At 42.8% G+C, this 26,518-nt stretch overlaps 1 protein-coding gene across 1 annotated transcript in view; it reads left to right on the top strand.

The window, feature by feature from the left end:
• Positions 1-26,518, top strand: part of t (C45 family peptidase tan) — a 135,439-nt gene that overhangs the window by 82,719 nt on the left and 26,202 nt on the right. Inside the window, exons 4-7 of the mRNA XM_071662787.1 lie at positions 564-668; positions 1,912-2,146; positions 18,700-18,937; positions 21,150-21,346. Coding sequence (XP_071518888.1) covers positions 564-668; positions 1,912-2,146; positions 18,700-18,937; positions 21,150-21,346 — 775 coding nt within the window. The remainder of the gene's footprint in view (positions 1-563; positions 669-1,911; positions 2,147-18,699; positions 18,938-21,149; positions 21,347-26,518) is intronic.

Below are 26,518 nucleotides of genomic sequence, written 5' to 3' on the forward strand. Positions count from 1 at the left end.
TGTGTTTCGCTTATTTCTCACTCTGAATGGTCACTTATTTTCCCTGATCTTCATTACTCTTCCCACTATCCAACTCATTTACAGACCGACCTACTCTGTCTTATGTAAGGGTTTGTGAAAGACTTCTTAGAATTAATTGAACCTGTGAAATCTTCACCTAACTTTCCCTTGCAGCCGTGATTTATAGTCGAAATATATTGATTAACTGTCGCTCCTCTGAGGACCATGGCGAATGTCAAATTAATAATTCCACAAACCGTAATCTGGAATTTGCTGATCCACTGTGTTCGTTGCGCTTTTAGAGTTTCCTTCAGTTTATACTTCCTGTAGAAAACAATATGACGAGGTTAGATAACTCTTACTTTTAGACTTTCCTTTAGTTTATACTTCTTGTAGAAAACAATATGACGAGGTTAGATAACTCTTACTTTCTGTATAAACGCAATAAGTTCACAAAGAGAAGTGATGATACAAATATGATAAGTGTTATATTTACATTTAGCTGATGTTTACATACTGTGAATACTAGAAGTATGACTAATTGTTTGGTTTATATTGAACAGTTGATGCTGCTCCACATGGACCAGGTCGTCCCTATGAACTGTGGGCAGGAGCGGTCGGCTGGGACCAATGGATGTTCCTCCGTCTGTGTAAACCATGATGGACAGGTATGGACGGGCAGGCTAGGGGGTAGGGGACAAGACAGATGGTGACAGTTGGCAGGACAGGTGGTGGTGGTGGTGACAGGTTGGAGGACAGGTGGTGGTGGTGGTGAGATTTGGCAGTACAGGTGGTGGTGGTGATGATGACAGTTGGCACGACAGATGGTGATGGTAGTGACAGGTGACAGGACAGGTGGTGGTGGTGGTGACAGTTGGCTGGACAGATGGTGTTGGTAGTGACAGCTGGTAGGATAGATGGTGGTGGTGATGACGGTTAGCAGTACAGGAGGTGGTGGTGGTGACAGTTGGCACGACAGATGGTATTGGTGGTGACAGCTGGTAGGACAGGTGGCGGTAGTAGTGACAGTTAGCAGGACAGGTGGTGGTGGTGATGACGGTTAGCAGCACAGGTGGTGGCGGTGGTGGTGACAGTTGGCGGTACAGGTGGTGGCGGTGGTGGTGACAGTTGGCAGGACAGGTGGTGGTGGTGGTGGTGACAGTTGGCAGGACAGGTGGTGGTGGTGGTGACAGTTGGCAGGACAGGTGGTGGTGGTGGTGGTGACAGCTGGTAGGACAGGTGGTGGTGGTGGTGACAGTTGGCAGGACAGGTGGTGGCGGTGGTGACGGTTGGCAGTTCAGATGGTGGTGGTAGTGACAACTGGCAGGTCAGGAGGTGATGGTAGTGACAGTTGGCAGGACAGGTGGTGGTGATGTGACACCTGGCAGGGTAGGTTGTGGTGGTGGTGGTGACAGCTGGCAGGTCAAGTGGTGTTGCTGGCCATACGGTGTGGTGCAGGTCCAGCTGGCCACACGGTGTGGTGGAGGGCCAGCTGGCCACACGGTGTGGTGCAGGTCCAGCTGGCCACACGGTGTGGTGCAGGTCCAGCTGGCCACACGGTGTGGTGCAGGCCCCGCTGGCCACACGGTGTGGTGCAGGCCCCGCTGGCCACACGGTGTGGTGCAGGCCCCGCTGGCCACACGGTGTGGTGCAGGTCCAGCTGGCCACACGGTGTGGTTGGGGTGGTGCTGATCAGACAGTGTGTATCATACCGTTCATGAACATCACCTCCTCGTGTCTCACTGGACCACATGATATACTTCATATTTCATCTGTGAAATCATGTGTGAAAATCGCTGGATGAAAGGTTGTGTCTACCTCCCCAACCCCACCGTCTGACCTTGACCTGGTTTGATACAGTTACCCCTATCACATTCCCTCACCAACTGACCTTGACCTGGTGTGATGCAGGTACTACTGGGTCACACAGAGGACGCCTTGCCTGAGACTCTCAACCACGTGTACCTGGTGTCGGCGCACATCACTGAGGAGGAGCCGCAGGGAAAATGGGGCATCCGCAGAGAAGGCTTCACCGCTCTGTGCTACGCCGGGCATCTGCCTGGGTTCTGTATGGGTTATAACCACCATGGGCTCGTCTTCTCAATCAATGTCATCAGTCCGAAGAAGGTCCTCGCTGGCAAGACCCGTAAGTCACTTTCATAGTTTGTGAGGCTGCTTGTGCAAGATACCTTATCCATTTTCATTTTTTTAAAGGGAAAAACTTAGTATTTTCATTAAACTCGAGAGCATATAGGCATACATTCTCATCATTATTTCTCTGTCTATTGGAAGCGCAATACCCAAGGACCAATTTCTATAAAGATTCCTGGTGTTACCCAAGATCTCCTTCCAGAGGTTCCTATAGCCCAGGGCAACACATATCTCTTATCCTTTCATTACTTACTCGATCAAACCACCTCACACCATATATTGTCCTCGAACATTTCATTTCCAACACAGCCAGCCCCCCTCCGCACAACCCTATCTATAAACCTTGCCTTGCAGCCATACAGTACTCGCATGCCCGCAACCATTAATGGAGCTACTATTCCCTTTCCACATCCAGGCCCCACAGAACTTTCCATGGTTTACCCCAGACGCTTCACGTGCCCTGGTTCAATCCATTGACAGCTCGTCGACCCCGGTATACCACATCATTCTAATTCACTCTATTCCTTGCACGCCTTCCACCCTCCTGTATGTTCAGGCCCCGATCGCTCAAAATCTTTTTCACTTCATCCTTACACCTCCAGTTTGGTCTCCCACTTCTCGTTCCCTCCACCTCTGGCACATACATCCTCTTTGTCAATATTTCCTCACACATTTTCTCCATGTGACCAAACCACTTCAATACACCCTCTTCTGCTCTCTCAACCACACTCTTTACATTACCATATATCTCTCTTACTCTTTCATTACTTACTCGATCAAACCACCTCACACCACATATTGTCCTCAAGCATCTCATTTCCAACACATCCTCCCTCCTCCGCACAACCCAATCTATAGCCCATGCCTCGCAACCTTATAACTTTGTTGGAACCACTATTCCTTCAAACATAACCATTTCTGCTCTCTGAGATAACGTTCTCGCCTTCCACACAGTCTTCAACACTCCCAGAACCTTCGCCCCCTCCCCCACCCTGTGACTCACTTCCGCTTCCATGGTTCCATCCGATGCTTAATCTACTCCCAGATATCTAAAACATTTCACTCCTCCAGTTTTTCTCCATTCAAACTTACCTCCCATTTAACTTTTCCCTCAACCCTACTGTACCTAATAACCTTGCTCTTATTCACATTTACTCTCAGCTTTCTTCTTTCACACACCTTATCAAACTCAGTCACCAGCTTCTGCAGTTTCTCACTCGAATCATCCACCAGCGCTGTATCATCAGCGAACAACAACTGACTCACTTCCCATGCCCTCTAATCTACAACATACTGCATACTTGCCCCTCTCTCCAAAAGTCTTGCATTCACTTCCCTAACAACCCATCCATAAACAAATCAAACAACCATGGAGACATCACGCACCCCTGCCGCAAACCGACATTCACTGGGAACCAATCACTCTCCTCCTTTCCTCCTCGTACACATGCCTTAAATCCTCGATGAATAATTTTCACTGCTTCTAGCGACTTACCTCCTACACCATATCCTCTTGATACCTTCCACAGAGTATCTCTATCAACTCTATCATATGCCTTCTCCAGATCCATAGATGCTACATACATTTGTTTTTCTAAGTATTTCTCATATACATTCTTCAAAGCAAACACCTGATCGACACATCCTCTCTCACTACTGAAACCACACTGCTGTTCCCCAATCTGATGCTCTGTACATGCCTTCACTCTCTCAGTCAAGACCTTCCCATATAATTTCCCTGAAATAATCAACAAACTTATACCTCTGTAATTTGAACACTCACTTTTATCCCCTTTGCCTTTGTACAATGGCACTATGCATGCATTCCGCCAATCCTCAGGCCCTTCACCATGAACCATACATACATTGAATATTCTCACCAACCAGTCTACAACACAGTCACCCCCTTTTTAAATAAATTCCACAGCAATACTATCCAAACCCGCCACCTTGCTGGCTTCCATCTTCCAGAAAGCTTTCACTACCTCTTCTCTGTTTACCAAATCATTCTCCATGACACTCTCACTTCGCACACCACCTAGACCAAAACACCCTATATCTGCCACTCTATCATCAAACACACTCAACAAACCTTCAAAATACTCACTCCATCTTCCTCTCACTTCACCAGTACTTGTTATTACCTCCCAATATGCGTAATTCACCGATGTTCCTATTTGTTCCCTTGTCTTACGCACTATAATTACCTCCTTCCAAAACATCATCTTATTCTCCCTAACATTTCTTTATCATTATACTTTGTCGCTGTGTCCCGAGTTAGCGAGGTAGCGCAAGGAAACAGACGAAAGAATGCGCCAACCCACCGACATACGCATGTATATATATACACGTCCACACACGCACATATTCATTCCTATACATTTCAACGTATAGATATATATATACATACACAGACATATACATATATACGTGTACATTAATCATACTTGCTGCCTTTATTCATTCCCGTCGCCATCCCGCCACACATGAAATGACAAACCCCCTCCCCCCGCATGCGTGCGAGGTAGCGCTAGGAAAAGACACTCAGTCTCTAGTTGTCATGTATAATGCACCGAAACTACAGCTCCCTTCCCACATCCAGGCCCCACAAAACTTTCCATGGTTTACCCCAGACGCTTCACGTGCCCTGGTTCAATCCATTGACAGCACATCGACTCCGGTATACCACATCGTTCTAATTCATTCTATTCCTTGCACGCCTTTCAACTTCCTGCATGTTCAGGCTTCGATCGCTCAAAATCATTTTCACTCCATCTTTCCACCTCCAATTTGGTCTCCCACTTCTCCTCGTTCCCTCCACCTCTGACACATATATCCTCTTTGTCAATCTTTCCTCACTCATTCTTTCTATGTGACCAAACCTTTCAATGCACCCTCTTGTGTTGTACTGTCACACTGTTGTGTTGTACTGTCCACAATCTCGTTAGGCACTGTCACAATGTTGAGTTGTACTGTCACAATCTCGTTAGGCACTGTCACATGTTGTGTTGTACTGTCTCAATGTTGTGTTGTACTGTCCACAATCTCGTTAGGCACTGTCCACAATGTTGTGTTGTACTGTCCACAATCTCGTTAGGCAACTGTCACAATGTTTGTTGTACTGTCACAATTCTCGTTAGGCACTGTCACAATTTGTGTTGTACTGTCACAATTCTCGTTAGGCACTGTCCACAATGTTGTGTTGTCTGTCACAATCTCGTTAGGCACTGTCCACAATGTTGTGTTGTACTGTCACAATTCTCGTTAGGCACTGTTCACAATGTTGTGTTTGTACTGTCACAATCTCGTTTGGCACTGTCACAATGTTTGTTGTACTGTCCACAATCTCGTTAGGCCTGTCACAATGTTGTTTTGTACTGTCACAATCTCGTTAGCACTGTCACAATGTTGTTGTACTGTCACAATTCTCGTTAGGCACTGTTCACAATGTTGTGTTGTTCTGTCACAATGTTGTGTTGTTACTGTCACAATCTCGTAGGCACTGTCACAATGTTGAGTTGTACTGTCACAATCTCGTTAGCACTGTCACAATGTTGTGTTGTACAGTCACAATGTTGTATGGTATTGCAACAACGTTGTGTGACATTTCTACAATGTTGTGTTGTACAGTCACAATGTTGTGTTTACTGTATCATTGTTGTCTAGCAGTCAAAATGTTGTGTTGTACTGTCCACAATCTCGTTAGGCACTGTCCACAATGTTGTGTTGTACTGTCACAATCTCGTTAGGCAACTGTCACAATGTTGTTGTACTGTCACAATCTCGTTAGGCACTGTTCACAATGTTGTGTTGAACTGTCACAATGTTGTTGTACTGTCACAATCTCGTTTGGCACTGTCACAATGTTGGGTTGTACTGTCACAATCTCGTTAGGCACTGTCACAATGTTGTGTTGTCTGTCACAATCTCGTTAGGCCTGTCACAATGTTGTTGTACTGTCACAATCTCGTAGGCACTGTCACAATGTTGTGTTGTATGTCACAATCTCGTTAGGCACTGTCCACAATGTTGTGTTGTACAGTCACAATGTTGTGTTTTGTACTGTCACAATTCGTTAGGCACTGTCACAATGTTGTTGTACTGTCACAATTCTCGTTAGGCACTGTCACAATGTTGTTGTACTGTCACAATCTCGTTAGGCACTGTCCACAATGTTGTGTTGTACTGTACAATGTTGTGTTGTCTGTCACAATCTCGTAGGCACTGTCACAATGTTTGTGTGGTACTGTAACAATGTTGTGTGGCACTGTAACAATATACTCTGTGGCACTGTAACAATGTTGTGTTGTACAGTCACAATGTTGTGTTTGTACTGTCACATTGTTGTGTTGTACTGGCACAATGTTGTGTTGTACTGTCATCAATGTTGTGTTGTACTGTCCACAATCTCGTTAGGCCTGTCACAATGTTGTGTTGTAACTGTCACAATGTTGTGTTGTACAGTCACAATGTTGTATGGTATTGCAACAACGTTGTGGGGCACAGTCACAATGTTGTGTTGTACAGTCACAATGTTGTGTTTTGTACTGTCACAATCTCGTTAGGCACTGTCCACAATGTTGTGTTGTACTGTCCACAATCTCGTTAGGCACTGTCCACAATGTTGTGTTGTACTGTCACAATCTCGTTAGGCACTGTCACAATGTTGTTGTACTGTCACAATCTCGTAGGCACTGTCACAAGTTGTGTTGTACTGTCACCAATGTTGTGTTGTACTGTCATCAATGTTGTGTTGTACGGTCACAATCTCGTTAGCACTGTCACAATGTTGTTGTACTGTCACTATGTTGTGTTGTACTTCACAATGTTGTGTTTACTGTCACAATGTTGTTTGTACTGTCACCAATGTTGTGTTGTTACTGTCACAATCTCGTTAGCACTGTCACAATGTTTGTTGTACTGTCCACAATCTCGTTAGGCACTGTCCACAATGTTGTGTTTACTGTCACAATGTTGTGTTGTACTGTCACAATGTTGTGTGGTACTGTCACAATGTAGTGTTGTACTGTCACAATCTCGTTAGGCACTGTCCACAATGTTGTGTTGTACTGTCACAATTCGTTAGGCACTGTCCACAATGTTGTGTTGTCTGTCACAATCTCGTAGGCACTGTCACAATGTTTGTGTGGTACTGTAATTGTAGATTGTGTGGCACAATAACAATAGGTTGTGTGGCACTGTAACAATAGATTATGTGGCACTGTAACAATGTTGTGTTGTAACTGTCACAATGTTGTTGTTGTACTGTCACAATTCTCGTTAGGCACTGTCACAATGTTGAGTTGTACTGTCACAATCTCGTTAGGCACTGTCCACAATGTTGTGTTGTACTGTCACAATCTCGTTAGGCACTGTCACAATGTTGTATGGTATTGCAACAACGTTGTGGGGCACAGTCACAATGTTGTGTTGTACTGTCCACAATCTCGTTAGGCCTGTCACAATGTTGTTGTACTGTCACATGTTGTGTTGTACTGTCACAATTCTCGTTAGGCACTGTTCACAATGTTGTGTTGTACTGTCACAATCTCGGTAGGCACTGTCACAATGTTGTTGTACTGTCACAATTCTCGTTAGGCACTGTTCACAATGTTGTGTTTACTGTATCATTGTTGTCTAGCAGTCAAAATGTTGTGTTGTACTGTCCACAATCTCGTTAGGCACTGTCCACAATGTTGTGGTGTACTGTCACAATCTCGTTAGGCCTGTCACAATGTTGTTGTACTGTCACATATGTTGTGTTGTACTTGTCACAATCTCGTTTGGCACTGTCACAATGTTGTTTGTACTGTCACAATCTCGTTAGGCACTGTCACAATGTTGTTGTACTGTCACAATCTCGTTAGCACTGTCACAATGTTGTGTTGTTACTGTCACAATCTCGTTAGGCACTGTTCACAATGTTGTGTTGTAACTGTCACAATCTCGTTAGCACTGTCACAATGTTGTGTTGTCTGTCACAATCTCGTTTGGCACTGTCACAATGTTGTTGTACTGTCACAATCTCGTTAGGCACTGTCACAATGTTGTTGTACTGTCACATTGTTGTGTTGTACTGTCACTATGTTGTGTTGTACTTCACAATGTTGTGTTGTCTGTCACAATCTCGTTTGGCACTGTCACAATGTTGTTGTACTGTCACAATTCGTTAGGCACTGTCCACAATGTTGTGTTGTTCTGTCACAATGTTGTGTTGAACTGTCACAATGTTTGTTGTACTGTCACAATGTTTGTTGTACTGTCCACAATGTTGTGTTTGTACTGTCACAATTCTCGTTAGGCACTGTCCACAATGTTGTGTTGTACTGTCCAATGTTGTGTTGTTACTGTCACAATGTTGTGTTTACTGTCACAATGTTTGTTGTACTGTCACAATCTCGTTAGGCAACTGTCACAATGTTGAGTTGTACTGTCACAATCTCGTTAGGCACTGTCACAATGTTGTATGGTATTGCAACAACGTTGTGTGACATTTCTACAATGTTGTGTTGTACAGTCACAATGTTGTGTTGTACTGCACAATGTTGTGTTGTACTGCACAATGTTGTGTTGTCTGTCACAATCTCGTTAGGCACTGTCACAATGTTGAGTTGTACTGTCACAATGTTGTGTTGTACTGTAACAATGTTGTATGGTATTGCAACAACGTTGTGGGGCACAGTCACAATGTTGTGTTGTACTGGCACAATGTTGTGTTGTACTGTCACAATCTCGTTTGGCACTGTCACAATGTTGTTGTACTGTCACAATCTCGTTAGGCACTGTCCACAATGTTGTGTTGCACTGTTACGATGTTGTGTTGTACTGTCACAATTCTCGTTAGGCACTGTCCACAATGTTGTGTTCTACTGTATCAATGTTGTCTAGCAGTCAAAATGTTGTGTTGTACTGTCACAATGTTGTGTTGTACTGTCACAAGTTGTGTTGTACTGTCCACAATGTTGTGTTGTACTGTCAACAATGTTGTGTTGTACTGTCACAATCTCGTTAGGCACTGTCCACAATGTTGTGTTGTACTGTCACACTGTTGTGTTGTACTGTCCACAATCTCGTTAGGCACTGTTCACAATGTTGTGTTCTACTGTATCAATGTTGTTTAGAACTGTAACAATAGATTATGTGGCACTGTAACAATAGATTATGTGGCACTGTAACAATATACTCTGTGGCACTGTAACAATGTTGTGTTGTAACTGTCACAATGTTTGTTGTACTGTCCACAATGTTGTGTTGTTACTGTCACAATGTTGTTGTACTGTCACAATCTCGTTAGGCACTGTCACAATGTTGTGTTGTAACTGTCACAATGTTGAGTTGTACTGTCACAATTCTCGTTAGGCACTGTCACAAGTTGTGTTGTACTGTCACAATTCGTTAGGCACTGTCACAATGTTGTTTTGTACTGTCACAATTCGTTAGGCACTGTCACAATGTTGTTGTACTGTCACAATCTCGTTAGCACTGTCACAATGTTGGGTTGTACTGTCACATTGTTGTGTTGTACTGTCCACAATCTCGTTAGGCACTGTTCACAATGTTGTGTTGTACTGTCTACAATGTTGTGTTGTACTGTCACAATCTCGTTAGGCACTGTCACAATGTTTGTTGTACTGTCCACAATCTCGTTAGGCACTGTCACAATGTGTGTGGTACTGTAACCATATTATGTGGCACTATCACAATGCTGTGTGGTACTGTAACAATGTTGTGTGGCACTGTAACAATATACTCTGTGGCACTGTAACAATATACTCTGTGGCACTGTAACAATGTTGTGTTGTACTGTCCACAATCTCGTTAGGCACTGTTCACAATGTTGTGTTGTTACTGTCACAATGTTGTGTTGTACTGTCCACAATCTCGTTAGGCACTGTCCACAATGTTGTGTTTACTGTATCATTGTTGTCTAGCAGTCAAAATGTTGTGTGGAACTGTAACAATAGATTATGTGGCACTGTAACAATGTTGTGTTCTACTGTATCAATGTTGTCTAGCAGTCAAAATGTTGTGTGGAACTGTAACAATAGATTATGTGGCACTGTAACAATAGATTATGTGGCACTGTAACAATAGATTATGTGGCACTGTAACAATAGATTATGTGGCACTGTAACAATATACTCTGTGGCACTGTAACAATAGATTATGTGGCACTGTAACAATAGATTATGTGGCACTGTAACAATAGATTATGTGGCACTGTAACAATAGATTATGTGGCACTGTAACAATAGGTTTTATGGCACTGTAATATTTTGTTATGCACCATAACAGTAGGCTGTGTGGTATGTATATTTGCGTGTGTGGACGTATGTATATACATGTGTATGGGGGTGGTTGGGCCATTTCTTTCGTCTGTTTCCTTGCGCTACCTCGCAAACGCGGGAGACAGCGACAAAGCAAAAAAAAAAAGAAAATATATATATATATATAATATATATATATATACATACACAGACATATACATATATACGTGTACATTAATCATACTTGCTGCCTTTATTCATTCCCGTCGCCATCCCGCCACACATGAAATGACAAACCCCCTCCCCCCGCATGCGTGCGAGTAGCGCTAGGAAAAGACACTCAGTCTCTAGTTGTCATGTATAATGCACCGAAACTACAGCTCCCTTCCCACATCCAGGCCCCACACAACTTTCCATGGTTTACCCCAGACGCTTCACATGCCCTGAATCAATCCACTGACAGCAGTCAGTGGATTGATTCATTCCCTCCATGTGCCCAAACCATTTCAAAACACCCTCTTCTGCTCTCTCAACCACGCTCTTTTTATTTCCACACATCTCTCTTACTCTTACGTTACTTACTCGATCAAACCACCCCACACCACACATTGTCCTCAAACATCTCATTTCCAGCACATCCATCCTCCTGCGCACAACTCTATCCATAGCCCACGCCTCGCAACCATACAACATTGTTGGAACCACTATTCCTTCAAACATACCCATTTTTGCTTTCCGAGATAATGTTCTCGACTTCCGCACATTCTTCAAGGCTCCCAGAATTTTCGCCCCCTCCCCCACCCTATGATCCACTTCCGCTTCCATGTTTCCATCCGCTGCTAGATCCACTCCCAGACATCTAAAACACTTCACTTCCTCCAGTTTTTCTCCATTCAAACTCACCTCCCGATTGACTTGACCCTCAACCCTACTGTACCTAATAACCTTGCTCTTATTCACATTTACTCTTAACTTTCTTCTTTCACACACTTTACCAAACTGAGTCACCAGCTTCTGCAGTTTCTCACATGAATCAGCCATAAGCGCTATATCATCAGCGAACAACAACTGACTCACTTCCCAAGCTCTCTCATCCCCAACAGACTTCATACTTGCCCCTCTTTCCAAAACTCTTGCATTCACCTCCCTAACAACCCCATCCATAAACAAATTAAACAACCATGGAGACATCACACACCCCTGCCGCAAACCTACATTCACTGAGAACCAATCACTTTCCTCTCTTCCTACACGTACACCTGTCTTACATCTTCGATAAAAACTTTTCACTGCTTCTAACAACTTGCCTCCCACACCATATATTCTTAATACCTTCCACAGAGCATCTCTATCAAGTCTATCATATGCCTTCTCCAGATCCATAAATGCTACATACAAATCCATTTGCTTTTCTAAGTTTTTCTCACACACATTCTTCAAAGCAAACACCTGATCCACACATCCTCTACCACTTCTGAAACCACACTGCTCTTCCCCAATCTGATGCTCTGTACATGCCTTTACCCTCTCAATCAATACCCTCCCATATAATTTACCAGGAATACTCAACAAACTTATACCTCTGTAATTTGAGCACTCACTCTTATCCCCTTTGCCTTTGTACAATGGCACTATGCAAGCATTCCGCCAATCCTCAGGCACCTCACCATGAGTGATACATACATTAGATAACCTTACCAACCAGTCAACAATACAGTCACCCCCTTTTTAATAAATTCCACTGGAATACCATCCAAACCTGCTGCCTTGCCGGCTTTCATCTTCCGCAAAGCTTTTACTACCTCTTCTCTGTTTACCAAATCATTTTCCCTAACCCTCTCACTTTGCACACCACCTCGACCAAAACACCCGATATCTGCCACTTTATCATCAAACACATTCAACAAACCTTCAAAATACTCACTCCATCTCCTTCTCACATCACCACTACTTGTTATCATCTCCCCATTTGCGCCCTTCACTGAAGTTCCCATTTGCTTCCTTGTCTTACGCACTTTATTTACTTCCTTCCAGAACATCTTTTTATTCTCCCTAAAATTTAATGATACTCTCTCACCCCAACTCTCATTTGCCCTCTTTTTCACCTCTTGCACCTTTCTCTTGACCTCCTGTCTCTTTTTTTTTATACATCTCCCACTCAATTGCATTTTTTCCCTGCAAAAATCGTCCAAATGTCTCTATCTTCTCTTTCACTAATACTCTTACTTCTTCATCCCACCACTCACTACCCTTTCTAATCAACCCACCTCCCACTCTTCTCATGCCACAAGCATCTTTTGCGCAATCCATCACTGATTCCCTAAATACATCCCATTCCTCCCCCACTCCCCTTACTTCCATTGTTCTCACATTTTTCCATTCTGTACTCAGTCTCTCCTGGTACTTCCTCACACAAGTCTCCTTCCCAAGCTCACTTACTCTCACCACCCTCTTCACCCCAACATTCACTCTTCTTTTCTGAAAACCCATACAAATCTTCACCTTAGCCTCCACAAGATAATGATCAGACATCCCTCCAGTTGCACCTCTCAGCACATTAACATCCAAATGTCTCTCTTTCGCGCGCCTGTCAATTAACACGTAATCCAATAACGCTCTCTGGCCATCTCTCCTACTTACATAAGTATACTTATGTATATCTCGCTTTTTAAACCAGGTATTCCCAATCATCAGTCCTTTTTCAGCACATAAATCTACAAGCTCTTCACCATTTCCATGTAGAACACTGAACACCCCATGTATGCCAATTATTCCCTCAACTGCCACATTACTCACCTTTGCATTCAAATCACCCATCAATATATATATATATATATATATATATATATATATATATATATATATATATATATATATATATATATATATATATATATATATATATATATATATATATATATATATATATATATATATATATATATATATATATATATATATATATATATATCCTTGGGGATAATTGAGAAATCACACTTTTCACGCATTCCCCGCATCTCGTAGAAGGCGACTAAGGGGGAAGGGATTGATATAGGTAAAACTGAGAGTAGATGGAGAGAGAGAGGTCATTATTGGTGTCTATGCACCTGTTCATGAGGAGAAAGATCAAGAGAGGCAAGTTTTTTGGGAGCTTCAGAGTGAGTGTGTTAGCAGCTTTGATGTGACGATGCTGTATGGTACTATCCGAATTTTTTATGTGGTACTGTAGAGATGGTTTTTGGTAATATCACGGTAGGTTGTGTGGTACTGTCAAAATAGGTTGTTTGTTACCGTAACAATGTTGTGGGGCAGTCAAAATGTTGTGTAGTACTGTACCGATGTTGTGTTCTATTGTATCAATGTTGTCTAGCAGTCAAAATGTTGTGTGGTACTGTAACGATGTTGTGTTCTACTGTATCAATGTTGTCTAGCAGTCAAAATGTTGTGTGGTACTGTAACGATGTTGTGTTCTACTGTATCATTGTTGTCTAGCAGTCAAAATGTTGTGTGGTACTGTAACGATGTTGTGTTCTACTGTATCATTGTTGTCTAGCAGTCAAAATGTTGTGTGGTACTGTAACGATGTTGTGTTCTACTGTATCAATGTTGTCTAACAGTCAAAATGTTGTGTGGTACTGTAACAATGTTGTGTTCTACTGTATCAATGTTGTCTAGCAGTCAAAATGTTGTGTGGTACTGTAATAGTGTTGTGTGCCACAGTCACAATGTTGTATGGTATTGCAACAACGTTGTGTGACATTTCTACAATGTTGTGTGGTACTGTAATAGTGTTGTGTGGCACTGTCATTGTGTTGTGTGGTACTGCAACAACGTTGTGGGGCACAGTCACAATGTTGTGTGGTACTGTAACAATGTTGTATGGTACTGTAACAATATTGTGTAATATTGTAACTATGTTTTGTGATACTGTATCAATGTTGTTTAGAACTGTAACAATGTAGTGAGGCAGTGTTATTGTATCAGTATTGTATGGTACTGTCATAATGGGTTGTGTGGTACTGTAACAATGTTATGTGGTACTGTATCAATGTCGTTAGGCACTGTCACAATGTTGTGTTGTACTGTCACAATGTTGTGTTGTACTGTCACAATCTCGTTAGGCACTGTCACAATGTTGTGTTGTACTGTCACAATGTTGTGTTGTACTGTCACAATGTTGTGTTGTACTGTCACAATGTTGTGTTGCACTGTTACGATGTTGTGTTGTACTGTCACAATGTTGTGTTGTACTGTCACAATGTTGTGTTGTACTGTCACAATGTTGTGTTGTACTGTCACAATGTTGTGTTGTACTGTCACAATGTTGTGTTGTACTGTCACAATGTTGTGTTGTACTGTCACAATGTTGTGTTGTACTGTCACAATGTTGTGTTGTACTGTCACAATGTTGTGTTGTACTGTCACAATGTCGTTAGGCACTGTCACAATGTTGTGTTGTACTGTCACAATGTTGTGTTGTACTGTCACAATCTCGTTAGGCACTGTCACAATGTTGTGTTGTACTGTCACAATGTTGTGTTGTACTGTCACAATGTTGTGTTGTACTGTCACAATGTTGTGTTGTACTGTTACAATGTTGTGTTGTACTGTCACAATGTTGTGTTGTACTGTCACAATGTTGTGTTGTACTGTCACAATGTTGTGTTGTACTGTCACAATGTTGTGTTGTACTGTCACAATGTTGTGTTGTACTGTCACAATGTTGTGTTGTACTGTCACAATGTTGTGTTGTACTGTCACAATCTCGTTAGGCACTGTCACAATGTTGTGTTGTACTGTCACAATTGTTGTGTTTGGACTGTCACAATGTTGTGTTGTACTGTCACAATGTTGTGTTGTACTGTCACAATGTTGTGTTGTACTGTCACAATGTTGTGTTGTACTGTCACAATGTTGTGTTGTACTGTCACAATGTTGTGTTGTACTGTCACAATGTTGTGTTGTACTGTCACAATGTTGTGTTGTACTGTCACAATGTTGTGTTGTACTGTCACAATCTCGTTAGGCACTGTCACAATGTTGTGTTGTACTGTCACAATCTCGTTAGGCACTGTCACAATGTTGTGTTGTACTGTCACAATGTTGTGTTGTACTGTCACAATCTCGTTAGGCACTGTCACAATGTTGTGTTGTACTGTCACAATGTTGTGTTGTACTGTCACAATGTTGTGGTGACGCTCCTGTCACAATGTTGTGTTGTACTGTCCACTCGTTAGGCTTGTCTCATGTTGTGTTGTACTGTCACAATGTTGTGTTGTACTGTCACAATGTTGTGTTAGTACTGTCACAATGTTGTGTTGTACTGTCACTATGTTGTGTTGTACTGTCACAATGTTGTGTTGTACTGTCACAATGTTGTGTTGTACTGTCACACTGTTTGTGATTGTACTGTCACAATGTTGTGTTGTACTGTCACAATGTTGTGTTGTACTGTCACAATGTCGTGTTGTCACTGTTCACAATGTGTGTAGTACTGTCACAATGTCGTGTAGTCACTGTACACAATGTTGTGTTGTACTGTCACAATGTTGTGTTTACTGTCACAATGTTGTGTTGCACTGTTACGATGTTGTTATGGTCTGTCACAATGTTGTGTTGTACTGTCACAATGTTGTGTTGTACTGTCACAATGTTGTGTTGTACTGTCACAATGTTGTGTTGTACTGTCACAATGTTGTGTTGTACTGTCACAATCTCGTTAGGCACTGTCACAATGTTGTGTTGTACTGTCACAATGTTGTGTTGTACTGTCACAATGTTGTGTTGTACTGTCACAATGTTGTGTTGCACTGTTACGATGTTGTATGGTACTATAACAATGTTTTTGTGGTACTGTTACAATGTGTTGCGTGGCACTGTAACAGCGTCACATTGATGCGTGGTACTGCAGGAAGGTTTTGTAGCACTGTAACAATGTTGTGTGGCACTGTTAGAATGTATTGTACTGTAACAATGTTATGTGGTACTGTAACAATGTTATGTGGTACAGTAACAACAATTTTTGTTACTGCAAAAAAAATTTGTGTCGCTGTGACAATGTTGTGTGGTACTGTAGCAATGTTGTGTGGCTCTGTCTGAGTATTTTGTGGTACTGTAACCATATTATGTGGCACTATCACAATGCTGTGTGGTACTGTACCAACGTTGTGTGGCACTGTCACAATGCTGTGTGGTACAGTAACAATGTTGCGTGACATTGTAACACTGTTGTGTGGCACACTCACAGTAGGTTGTCGGATACTTATCAGTGTTGTGTAACACTCACAATACGTAATGTGTGACACTCAGAATTTTGTGTGGCACTGTAACAATGTTGTTTAGCATTGGAACAGTTTTGTGATATTGTAACAATGTTTTTGGCACTGTGAAAATGGTACTCAAACAATATTTTTTCTTTTTACTGTAACAATGCATTTTGGCAGTCAGAATAGTGTGTGGTACTGTAAGATTTTGTGTGGCGCTGTCACGATCTTGTGTTGCACAGTGTTTTGTGGAACAGTTACAATGTTGTTTGGCTCTGTCAAAATGTTGTGTGGAACTGTAACAAAATTGTTTGGTAATTCATCAATGTTGTATGGTACTGTAGCAAAGTTTTGTGGCATTGTGACAATGTTGTGTGGTACGGTAACAATTGACTGCATGACACTATCGCAATTGGTTTTGTATCACTCTAACAAACGCTTTTCTAACAATAGGTTGTGTGGTTCTTTAGAAATACTTTGTGTGCCACTATAACAATGGATTATGTAGCACTGTAACAATAGGTTTTGTGTCACTAGAAAGTAGGCTATATGGCACTGTAACAATAGATTGTGTTGCGCTGCAACAATAGATTATGTAGCACTGGAACAATAGATTGTGTGGCACAATAACAATAGGTTGTGTGGCACTGTAACAATATACTCTGTGGCACTGTAACAATAGATTATGTGGCACTGTAACAATAGATTGTGTGGCGCTATAACAATTGACTGTGTGGCACTGTAACAATAGATTATGTGGCATTTAATAATAGATTTTGTTGCACTGTAGCAATAGATTGCTTGGCACTGTAACAATAGATTGTGTGGCACTATAACAATAGATTTTGTCGCACTGTAATAAAAGGTTATGTTGCACTGGAACAATAGACTGTGTGGTACTATGACAATGTATTGTGTGGCACTGGAACAACAAATTGTATGGCAATGTAACAATAGGTTATGTGTCACTGTGTCAATAGGATGTGTGGCACTGTTACAATAGATTTTGTGGCACTGTAAATGTAGATTGTTTGGCACTGTAACAATAAATTGTGTGGAACTGTAACAATAGATTATGTGGCACTGTAACAATAGATTTTGTGAGACTGTAGTTGTAGATCGTGTGGCACTGTAACAATAGATTATGTGGCACTGTAACAATAGGTTTTATGGCACTGTAATATTTTGTTATGCACCATAACAGTAGGCTGTGTGGTACTGTAATTGTAGATTGTGTGGCACTGTAATAGTAGATATTGTGGCACCGTAACAATAGACTGTGTGGAACTGTAACAATAGATTGTGTGGCACTTTAACATTAGATTATGTGACCCTGTAACAATAAATTATGTTTAGTACTGTAACAATAGATTGTGCGTGGCACTGTAACAATAGATTGTGCGTAGGACTGTAACAATAGATTGTGTGTGGCACTGTAACAGTAGATTATGAGTAGCACTGTAACAATAGATTGTGTGTGGCACTGTAACAATAGATTATGAGTAGCACTGTAACAATAGATTGTGTGTGGCACTCTAACAATAGATTGTGCGTAGCACTGTAACAATAGACTCTGTGTGGCACTGTAACAATAGATTATGAGTAGCACTGTAACAATAGATTGTGTGTGGCACTGTAACAATAGATTACGTGTAGCACTGTGACAATAGATTGTGTGTAGCACTGTAACAATATATTGTGTGTAATACTGTAACAATATATTGTGTGTAACACTGTACCAATAGATTGTGTGTGGGACTGTAACAATAGATTATGTGTAGCACTGTGACAATAGATTGTGTGTGGCACTGTAACAATAGATTACGTGTAGCACTGTGACAATATATTGTGTGTAACACTGTACCAATAGATTGTGTGTGGGACTGTAACAATATATTGTAATGCGTCATAACAGTAGTATATATATGGACAGGTTGTAGACAAAGGGAATGTTGTTATCTCACGATATACACAAATGTTAACAAAGAACAACCGTGTCATGTCTGTGTGCCTTTCAGCCCGTCATTTCCTGTGCCGCGCGTTGCTCTCTGCCAAGACAATGGAGAAGGCCCAGCAGATCCTCAGAGACCGGGGCACGGGCTCAGCCGATGGCTTTAGCGTTAACATGAGCTTCACCAGGCAGGAAGGCGACCACCTGTTTCACAACGCCGAGGTTGGCCCAGCCGAGGAAGCCGACGAGAGCCCCATGTCTATCTTGACCATCAGCCCTGGCGAGCACCTTCTCCACACTAACAAGTGAGGGAGGGAGATGCCCTTGTTCGTCCTGACCATCAGCCCCCCAGGGAACACTTTCTCTGTAGCATTAAGTGGAGGACGAAGTGGGAAGAACTTACTTTGCCAGATGCCACTTGCTCTCTTGTAGAAGTTCAGGACAGTTATAACATACGTCTTCTCTTAAGCCCGTCATGTTGCTTCTTACTTCTTTTAACAAAAACATCATTAGCTTGGCTCTTCATTACCTCTCCCATTAGCTAGCAGACCACGCTTGACGGTAACACAAGCATTGCCTCCCCGTCCTCTTACTACTCCATCTCAGTGTTAGAGAAACTTCCTCAGGTGTGAGGTTCATCAACGTCTTGTGTGGGTCCCTGCAGTATCGCCACACGCTTTCACCAGTAGGTGTTAGGCTGCAGCCTTTGTAGACAGTATAGTTTGTGGCGCTAGAGTTGGGTTCCGGGCCATCTTACACCCGTGTTGGAAAATTCCTCCATCCTGACTTACGAGTGTTAAAGCAGTGTCAGGGAGCATCGTACACCCCCTACATCAGTAGGCTGTAGACGGCAGCCGCTCAGGGAAGTACTGCTTTCTCGGCTAACTTATATTAACGTAATGTCATACTTTCCATATCAGAGTTGGAAGTTTTATATTCTGTGTCATAAAACTAATCTTATGGGACAGTCTTGATACATTCCAACTTACACTATATAACAGTACTTACAGTCTTTCGAAGTGTCCTCTCTCATTATGAATTCTACGTCCCAAAAGTTATGAAATGCTATTTTTGGAAAGCAGGGTAACCATCTCAGAATTTCTTTAGATAGGTCTTCACCTTTTTCTCCTCCCCCCTTAACGCCTGCATTTCATGAGGACCTTTGCCCATACCTGCAATTTTGACACAAAAAAACCAAGTGTCAAGGAACCATGTGATGTACGGGTCTTCTTTAAGTCTTGTTGTCTCAGGTTCTCCTATAACGTTTCTGTTGGTCAACATATCTCAGGGTCTCATGTCTATCTTAATCCATAGATGGCAGAGCCGTAAATCATTTATGACAAACACACTTTGAAACGTAACATTTACCTCGACAGATCTTGATCAGTGATCCTTTGATTCGTCATGTATTCTTTCAAGATGAGATTTTGATTTCTTATCTTACTACATCACGTTCTTACCTCGTGTTATTCGTTTGCTTTGTTTGTCTTTGCGACTCCAATATGTTATTTCGCTTCTTATATTTTGTCCACGTCTTTATTCTCCTCTGCTTGATGAACAACGTTGAGGCAAAATCCTTGTTTCACTGACCTCTATTCTCTCTTCTATTCTGTTGTTACCCACCTCACCATATATACTACCCACTATGCTATGTATCTCAAGCACATATTCTTTGATATCATATCTTTTACCAGTTATTGTGGCTAATGTTGATCCATGTCTGAAACTGAGTAGATCAGACAGTTGTCCTCCTCTCTATCTCATCTTCATCATGAACTTTCGTATCTTTCTTTGGCACTCTCACTTAACACACATTCCAACATCTATTCCTCGCAGAAAATTGTGATCTGGTGTGAGCTGCAAGTAACCAAGACTGTCATTCATTGTGTTTCGTGATGTTTTGCGTCACACATGCCTAAGGCCGTCCCCCTTCAAGTGTTGTGAAGCAGCGTGTGTTGCAGGTCCCTCCCTCTGTCCCTTCCCGAACGTTCTGACATAGTATGTATTGCATGACTTGGAATGAGCGCTCCTTTCTGTGTTGTTATCTGGTGTGCATGACAGGAATTTCGAAAGTCGTTGCACACGTATTTCCGCCTCTTCTTCCCAATTATTGTCCGACATGCACATCCTGTCTCGCCTTCCTTAAACGTCTAGTGTGGTGGATATCTTTGTATGTAGCTCCTTCCTGGCTACTTACCTGTTGCAGGTACCTCCCTCTGGCTCCCCCTGAGTGTTGTTCGTTGCACGTATCTCCGTCAGTCCCTCCCTGAATAACGTGTTTTGTAGGATTCGTTTCCTGAGGGGTTTATACTACACGGATTCTTATTTCTTGTATCATATGAGTTGCAGGAGAAATCGTATGTTCTTCCCTCAGTGTTGTCTATTGCAGGTATGTTCCACTTCATCTTAATGTTGTATCATATCTTATGTTATAGGTACCTCTGTCTGTCCCTTCCTGGATGTTGTATGTCTAATGCATGTATTAACATAAGTGTTGTAACATGTTGCGCGTTGCAGGTACCTACGTCTGGCCATTCCTGAGGCAAACGGGCTATGCATGGAGAGTAGCAATCACCGACATGCTCGCGCCAACGACTGCTGCCCACCCGAGACCCGCGCCGCTCTCCTCGCCCTCCTCTCCGACACCAACGACACCGTCTACCCCTTCTTCAGGGAAGGAGGAGACCCAGACTTCGTTAAGACTGTTGCTCTTGGTCAGTAGTAGGACGGCTGGCGATGGTAGTGTGGGAGGGAGTAATGTTGGTCAGTAGGAGGGCTGGCGATGGTAGTGTGGGAGGGAGTAATGTTGGTCAGTAGTAGGACGGCTGGCGATGATTGTGTGGGAGGGAGTGATGTTGGTCAGTAGGACGGCTGGCGATGGTAGTGTGGGAGGGAGTAATGTTAATCAGTAGTACGGCTGGCGATGGTAGCGTGGGAGGGAGTAATGTTGGTCATTAGTACGGCTGGCGATGGTAGTGTGGGAGGGAGTAATGTTGGTCAGTAGTAGTACGGCTGGCGATGGTAGTGTGGGAGGGAGTAATGTTGGTCAGTAGTAGGACGGCTGGCGATGGTAGTGTGGGAGGGAGTAATGTTGGTCAGTAGTAGGTCGGCTGGCGATGGTAGTGTGGGAGGGAGTAATGTTGGTCAGTAGTAGGACGGCTGGCGATGGTAGTGTGGGAGGGAGTAATGTTGGTCAGTAGTAGGACGGCTGGCGATGGTAGTGTGGGAGGGAGTAATGTTGGTCAGTAGTAGGACGGCTGGCGATGGTAGTGTGGGAGGGAGTAATGTTGGTCAGTAGTAGGTCGGCTGGCGATGGTAGTGTGGGAGGGAGTAATGTTGGTCAGTAGTAGGACGGCTGGCGATGGTAGTGTGGGAGGGAGTAATGTTGGTCAGTAGGAGGGCTGGCGATGGTAGTGTGGGAGGGAGTAATGTTGGTCAGTAGTAGGTCGGCTGGCGATGGTTGTGTGGGAGGAAGTAATGTTGTTCAGTAGGACGGCTGGCGATGGTTGTGTGGTTCTTCCAGTGTGTCGGTATTGTCATTTGAAAGGCACGTTTCTTCTCTCTTGAAATGCGAAAAGCCTCCTCCATTTCAAGTTTCTTTAATTCAATGTTTTTCTTTAGAATAATATTTTGAAATTGGTCAAATGGTCGACCAGACAGCTGCAACAAACGTTGAGGTAGGACAGATCTTGGCATCACTTGCTCATCAAGGCATTTCCTAAGGAATTCAAATCGTAACTTCAGTTGGTGAGCCTTGATTTGCGATTTGGAGATAGCAGTAACGAAAGGAGAAAGTCCAGGACAGCTTGTAGAGAAGTAATAGAAGAGCCGTGTGGGATCCATGGTGGAAAGAATCACAATTTTGCGCGTGATCAAGATATTCCTATGAGTCCACGGGGAAAATGAAACACGAAAAGTTCCCAAGTGCACTTTCGTGTAATAATCACATCATCAGGGGAGACACAAGAGAGAAATATAACAGTCAGTTGATATACATCGAAGAGACGAAGCTAGGACGCCATTTGGTAAACATGTGATTGTCCAAAACGTACAAAGAGCGTTCATAAACTTATCATTTTACAAATCATATCAACAATAAAGTTATCTAATTTGTATAGACCATCACTAATATTAAGATTATAATTCTTTGTGTATCTAATAATAGAAGATTCAAGGATATTTCTCTTGGTAATAGAGTTAATAACTGAGATGGCGTTACTCCAGTAATGCCAACTCAGTTATTAACTCTATTACCAAGAGAAATATTATTGAATCTTCTCTTATTAGATACACAAAGCAGGAAGAGCAGTGTGGTTTCAGAAGTGGTAGAGGATGTGTGGATCAGGTGTTTGCTTTGAAGAATGTATGTGAGAAATACTTAGAAAAGCAAATGGATTTGTATGTAGCATTTATGGATCTGGAGAAGGCATATGATAGAGATGCTCTGTGGAAGGTATTAAGAATATATGGTGTGGGAGGCAAGTTGTTAGAAGCAGAGAAAAGTTTTTATCGAGGATGTAAGGCATGTGTACGTGTAGGAAGAGAGGAAAGTGATTGGTTCTCAGTGAATGTAGGTTTGCGGTAGGGGTGTGTGATGTCTCCATGATTGTTTAATTTGTTTATGGATGGGGTTGATAGGGAGGTGAATGCAAGAGTTTTGGAAGGAGGGGCAAGTATGAAGTCTGTTGTGGATGAGAGAGCTTGGGAAGTGAGTTAGTTGTTGTTCGCTGATGATACAGCGCTGGTGGCTGATTCATGTGAGAAACTGCAGAAGCTGGTGACTGAGTTTGGTAAAGTGTGTGAAAGAAGAAAGTTAAGAGTAAATGTGAATAAGAGCAAGGTTATTAGGTACAGTAGGGTTGAGGGTCAAGTCAATTGGCAGTTAAGTTTGAATGGAGAAAAACTGGAGGAAGTAAAGTGTTTTAGATATCTGGGAGTGGATCTGGCAGCGGATGGAACCATGGAAGCAGAAGTGAATCATAGGGTGGGGGAGGAGGCGAAAATCCTGGGAGCCTTGAAGAATGTGTGGAAGTCGAGAACATTATCTCGGAAAGCAAAAATGGGTATGTTTGAAGGAATAGTGGTTCCAACAATGTTGTATGGTTGCGAGGCGTGGGCTATGGATAGAGTTGTGCGCAGGAGGGTGGATGTGCTGGAAATGAGATGTTTGAGGACAATATGTGGTGTGAGGTGGTTTGATCGAGTAAGTAATGTAAGGGTAAGAGAGATGTGTGGAAATAAAAAGAGCGTGGTTGAGATAGCAGAAGAGGGTGTTTTGAAATGGTTTGGGCACATGGAGAGAATAAGTGAGGAAAGATTGACCAAGAGGAAATATGTGTCGGAGGTGGAGGGAACGAGGAGAAGTGGGAGACCAAATTGGAGGTGGAAAGATGGAGTGAGAAAGATTTTGAGTGATCGTGGCCTAAACATGCAGGAGGGTGATAGGCGGGCAAGGAATAGAGTGAATTGGATCGATGTGGTATACCGGGGTTGACGTGCTGTCAGTGGATTGAATCAGGGCATGTGAAGCGTCTGGGGTAAACCATGGAAAGTTGTGTGGGGCCTGGATGTGGAAAGGGAGCTGTGGTTTCGGGCATTATTGCACGACAGCTAGAGACTGAGTGTGAACGAATGGGGCCTTTGGTGTCTTTTCCTAGCGCTACCTCGCACACATGAGGGGGGTGGGGGAGGGTATTCCAAGTGTGGCGAGGTGGCGATGGGAATGAATAAAGGCAGACAGTGTGAATTGTGTGCATGCGTATATACGTATGTGTCTGTGTGTGTATATATATGTGTACATTGAGATGAATAGGTATGTATATTTGCGTGTGTGGACGTGTTTGTATATACATGTGTATGGGGGTGGGTTGGGCCATTTCTTTCGTCTGTTTCCTTACGCTACCTCGCAAACGCGGGAGACAGCGACAAAGCAAAATAGATAAAATAAATAAATAAATATTTTTTTTTTTTTTTTTTTTTTTTTTTTTTATACTTTGTCGCTGTCTCCCGCGTTTGCGAGGTAGCGCAAGGAAACAGACGAAAGAAATGGCCCAACCCCCCCCCATACACATGTACATACACACGTCCACACACGCAAATATACATACCTACACAGCTTTCCATGGTTTACCCCAGACGCTTCACATGCCTTGATTCAATCCACTGACAGCACGTCAACCCCTGTATACCACATCGCTCCAATTCACTCTATTCCTTGCCCTCCTTTCACCCTCCTGCATGTTCAGGCCCCGATCACACAAAATCTTTTTCACTCCATCTTTCCACCTCCAATTTGGTCTCCCTCTTCTCCTCGTTCCCTCCACCTCCGACACATATATCCTCTTGGTCAATCTTTCCTCACTCATTCTCTCCATGTGCCCAAACCATTTCAAAACACCCTCTTCTGCTCTCTCAACCACGCTCTTTTTATTTCCACACATCTCTCTTACCCTTACGTTACTTACTCGATCAAACCACCTCACACCACACATTGTCCTCAAACATCTCATTTCCAGCACATCCATCCTCCTGCGCACAACTCTATCTATAGCCCACGCCTCGCAACCATACAACATTGTTGGAACCACCATTCCCTCAAACATACCCATTTTTGCTTTCCGAGATAATGTTCTCGACTTCCACACATTTTTCAAGGCTCCCAAAATTTTCGCCCCCTCCCCCACCCTATGATCCACTTCCGCTTCCATGGTTCCATCCGCTGACAGATCCACTCCCAGATATCTAAAACACTTCACTTCCTCCAGTTTTTCTCCATTCAAACTCACCTCCCAATTGACTTGACCCTCAACCCTACTGTACCTAATAACCTTGCTCTTATTCACATTTACTCTTAACTTTCTTCTTCCACACACTTTACCAAACTCAGTCACCAGCTTCTGCAGTTTCTCACATGAATCAGCCACCAGCGCTGTATCATCAGCGAACAACAACTGACTCACTTCCCAAGCTCTCTCATCCCCAACAGACTTCATACTTGCCCCTCTTTCCAGGACTCTTGCATTTACCTCCCTAACAACCCCATCCATAAACAAATTAAACAACCATGGAGACATCACACACCCCTGCCGCAAACCTACATTCACTGAGAACCAATCACTTTCCTCTCTTCCTACACGTACACATGCCTTACATCCTCGATAAAAACTTTTCACTGCTTCTAACAACTTGCCTCCCACACCATATATTCTTAATACCTTCCACAGAGCATCTCTATCAACTCTATCATATGCCTTCTCCAGATCCATAAATGCTACATACAAATCCATTTGCTTTTCTAAGTATTTCTCACATACATTCTTCAAAGCAAACACCTGATCCACACATCCTCTACCACTTCTGAAACCGCACTGCTCTTCCCCAATCTGATGCTCTGTACATGCCTTCACCCTCTCAATCAATACCCTCCCATATAATTTACCAGGAATACTCAACAAACTTATACCTCTGTAATTTGAGCACTCACTCTTATCCCCTTTGCCTTTGTACAATGGCACTATGCACGCATTCCGCCAATCCTCAGGCACCTCACCATGAGTCATACATACATTAAATAACCTTACCAACCAGTCAACAATACAGTCACCCCCTTTTTTAATAAATTCCACTGCGATACCATCCAAACCTGCTGCCTTGCCGGCTTTCATCTTTCGCAAAGCTTTTACTACCTCTTCTCTGTTTACCAAATCATTTTCCCTAACCCTCTCACTTTGCACACCACCTCGACCAAAACACCCTATATCTGCCACTCTGTCATCAGACACATTCAAACAAACCTTCAAAATACTCATTCCATCTCCTTCTCACATCACCACTACTTGTTATCACCTCCCCATTTACGCCCTTCACTGAAGTTCCCATTTGCTCCC

This window comes from Panulirus ornatus, chromosome 6 (genome assembly GCF_036320965.1).
Source record: "Panulirus ornatus isolate Po-2019 chromosome 6, ASM3632096v1, whole genome shotgun sequence".
NCBI lineage: Eukaryota > Metazoa > Arthropoda > Malacostraca > Decapoda > Palinuridae > Panulirus > Panulirus ornatus.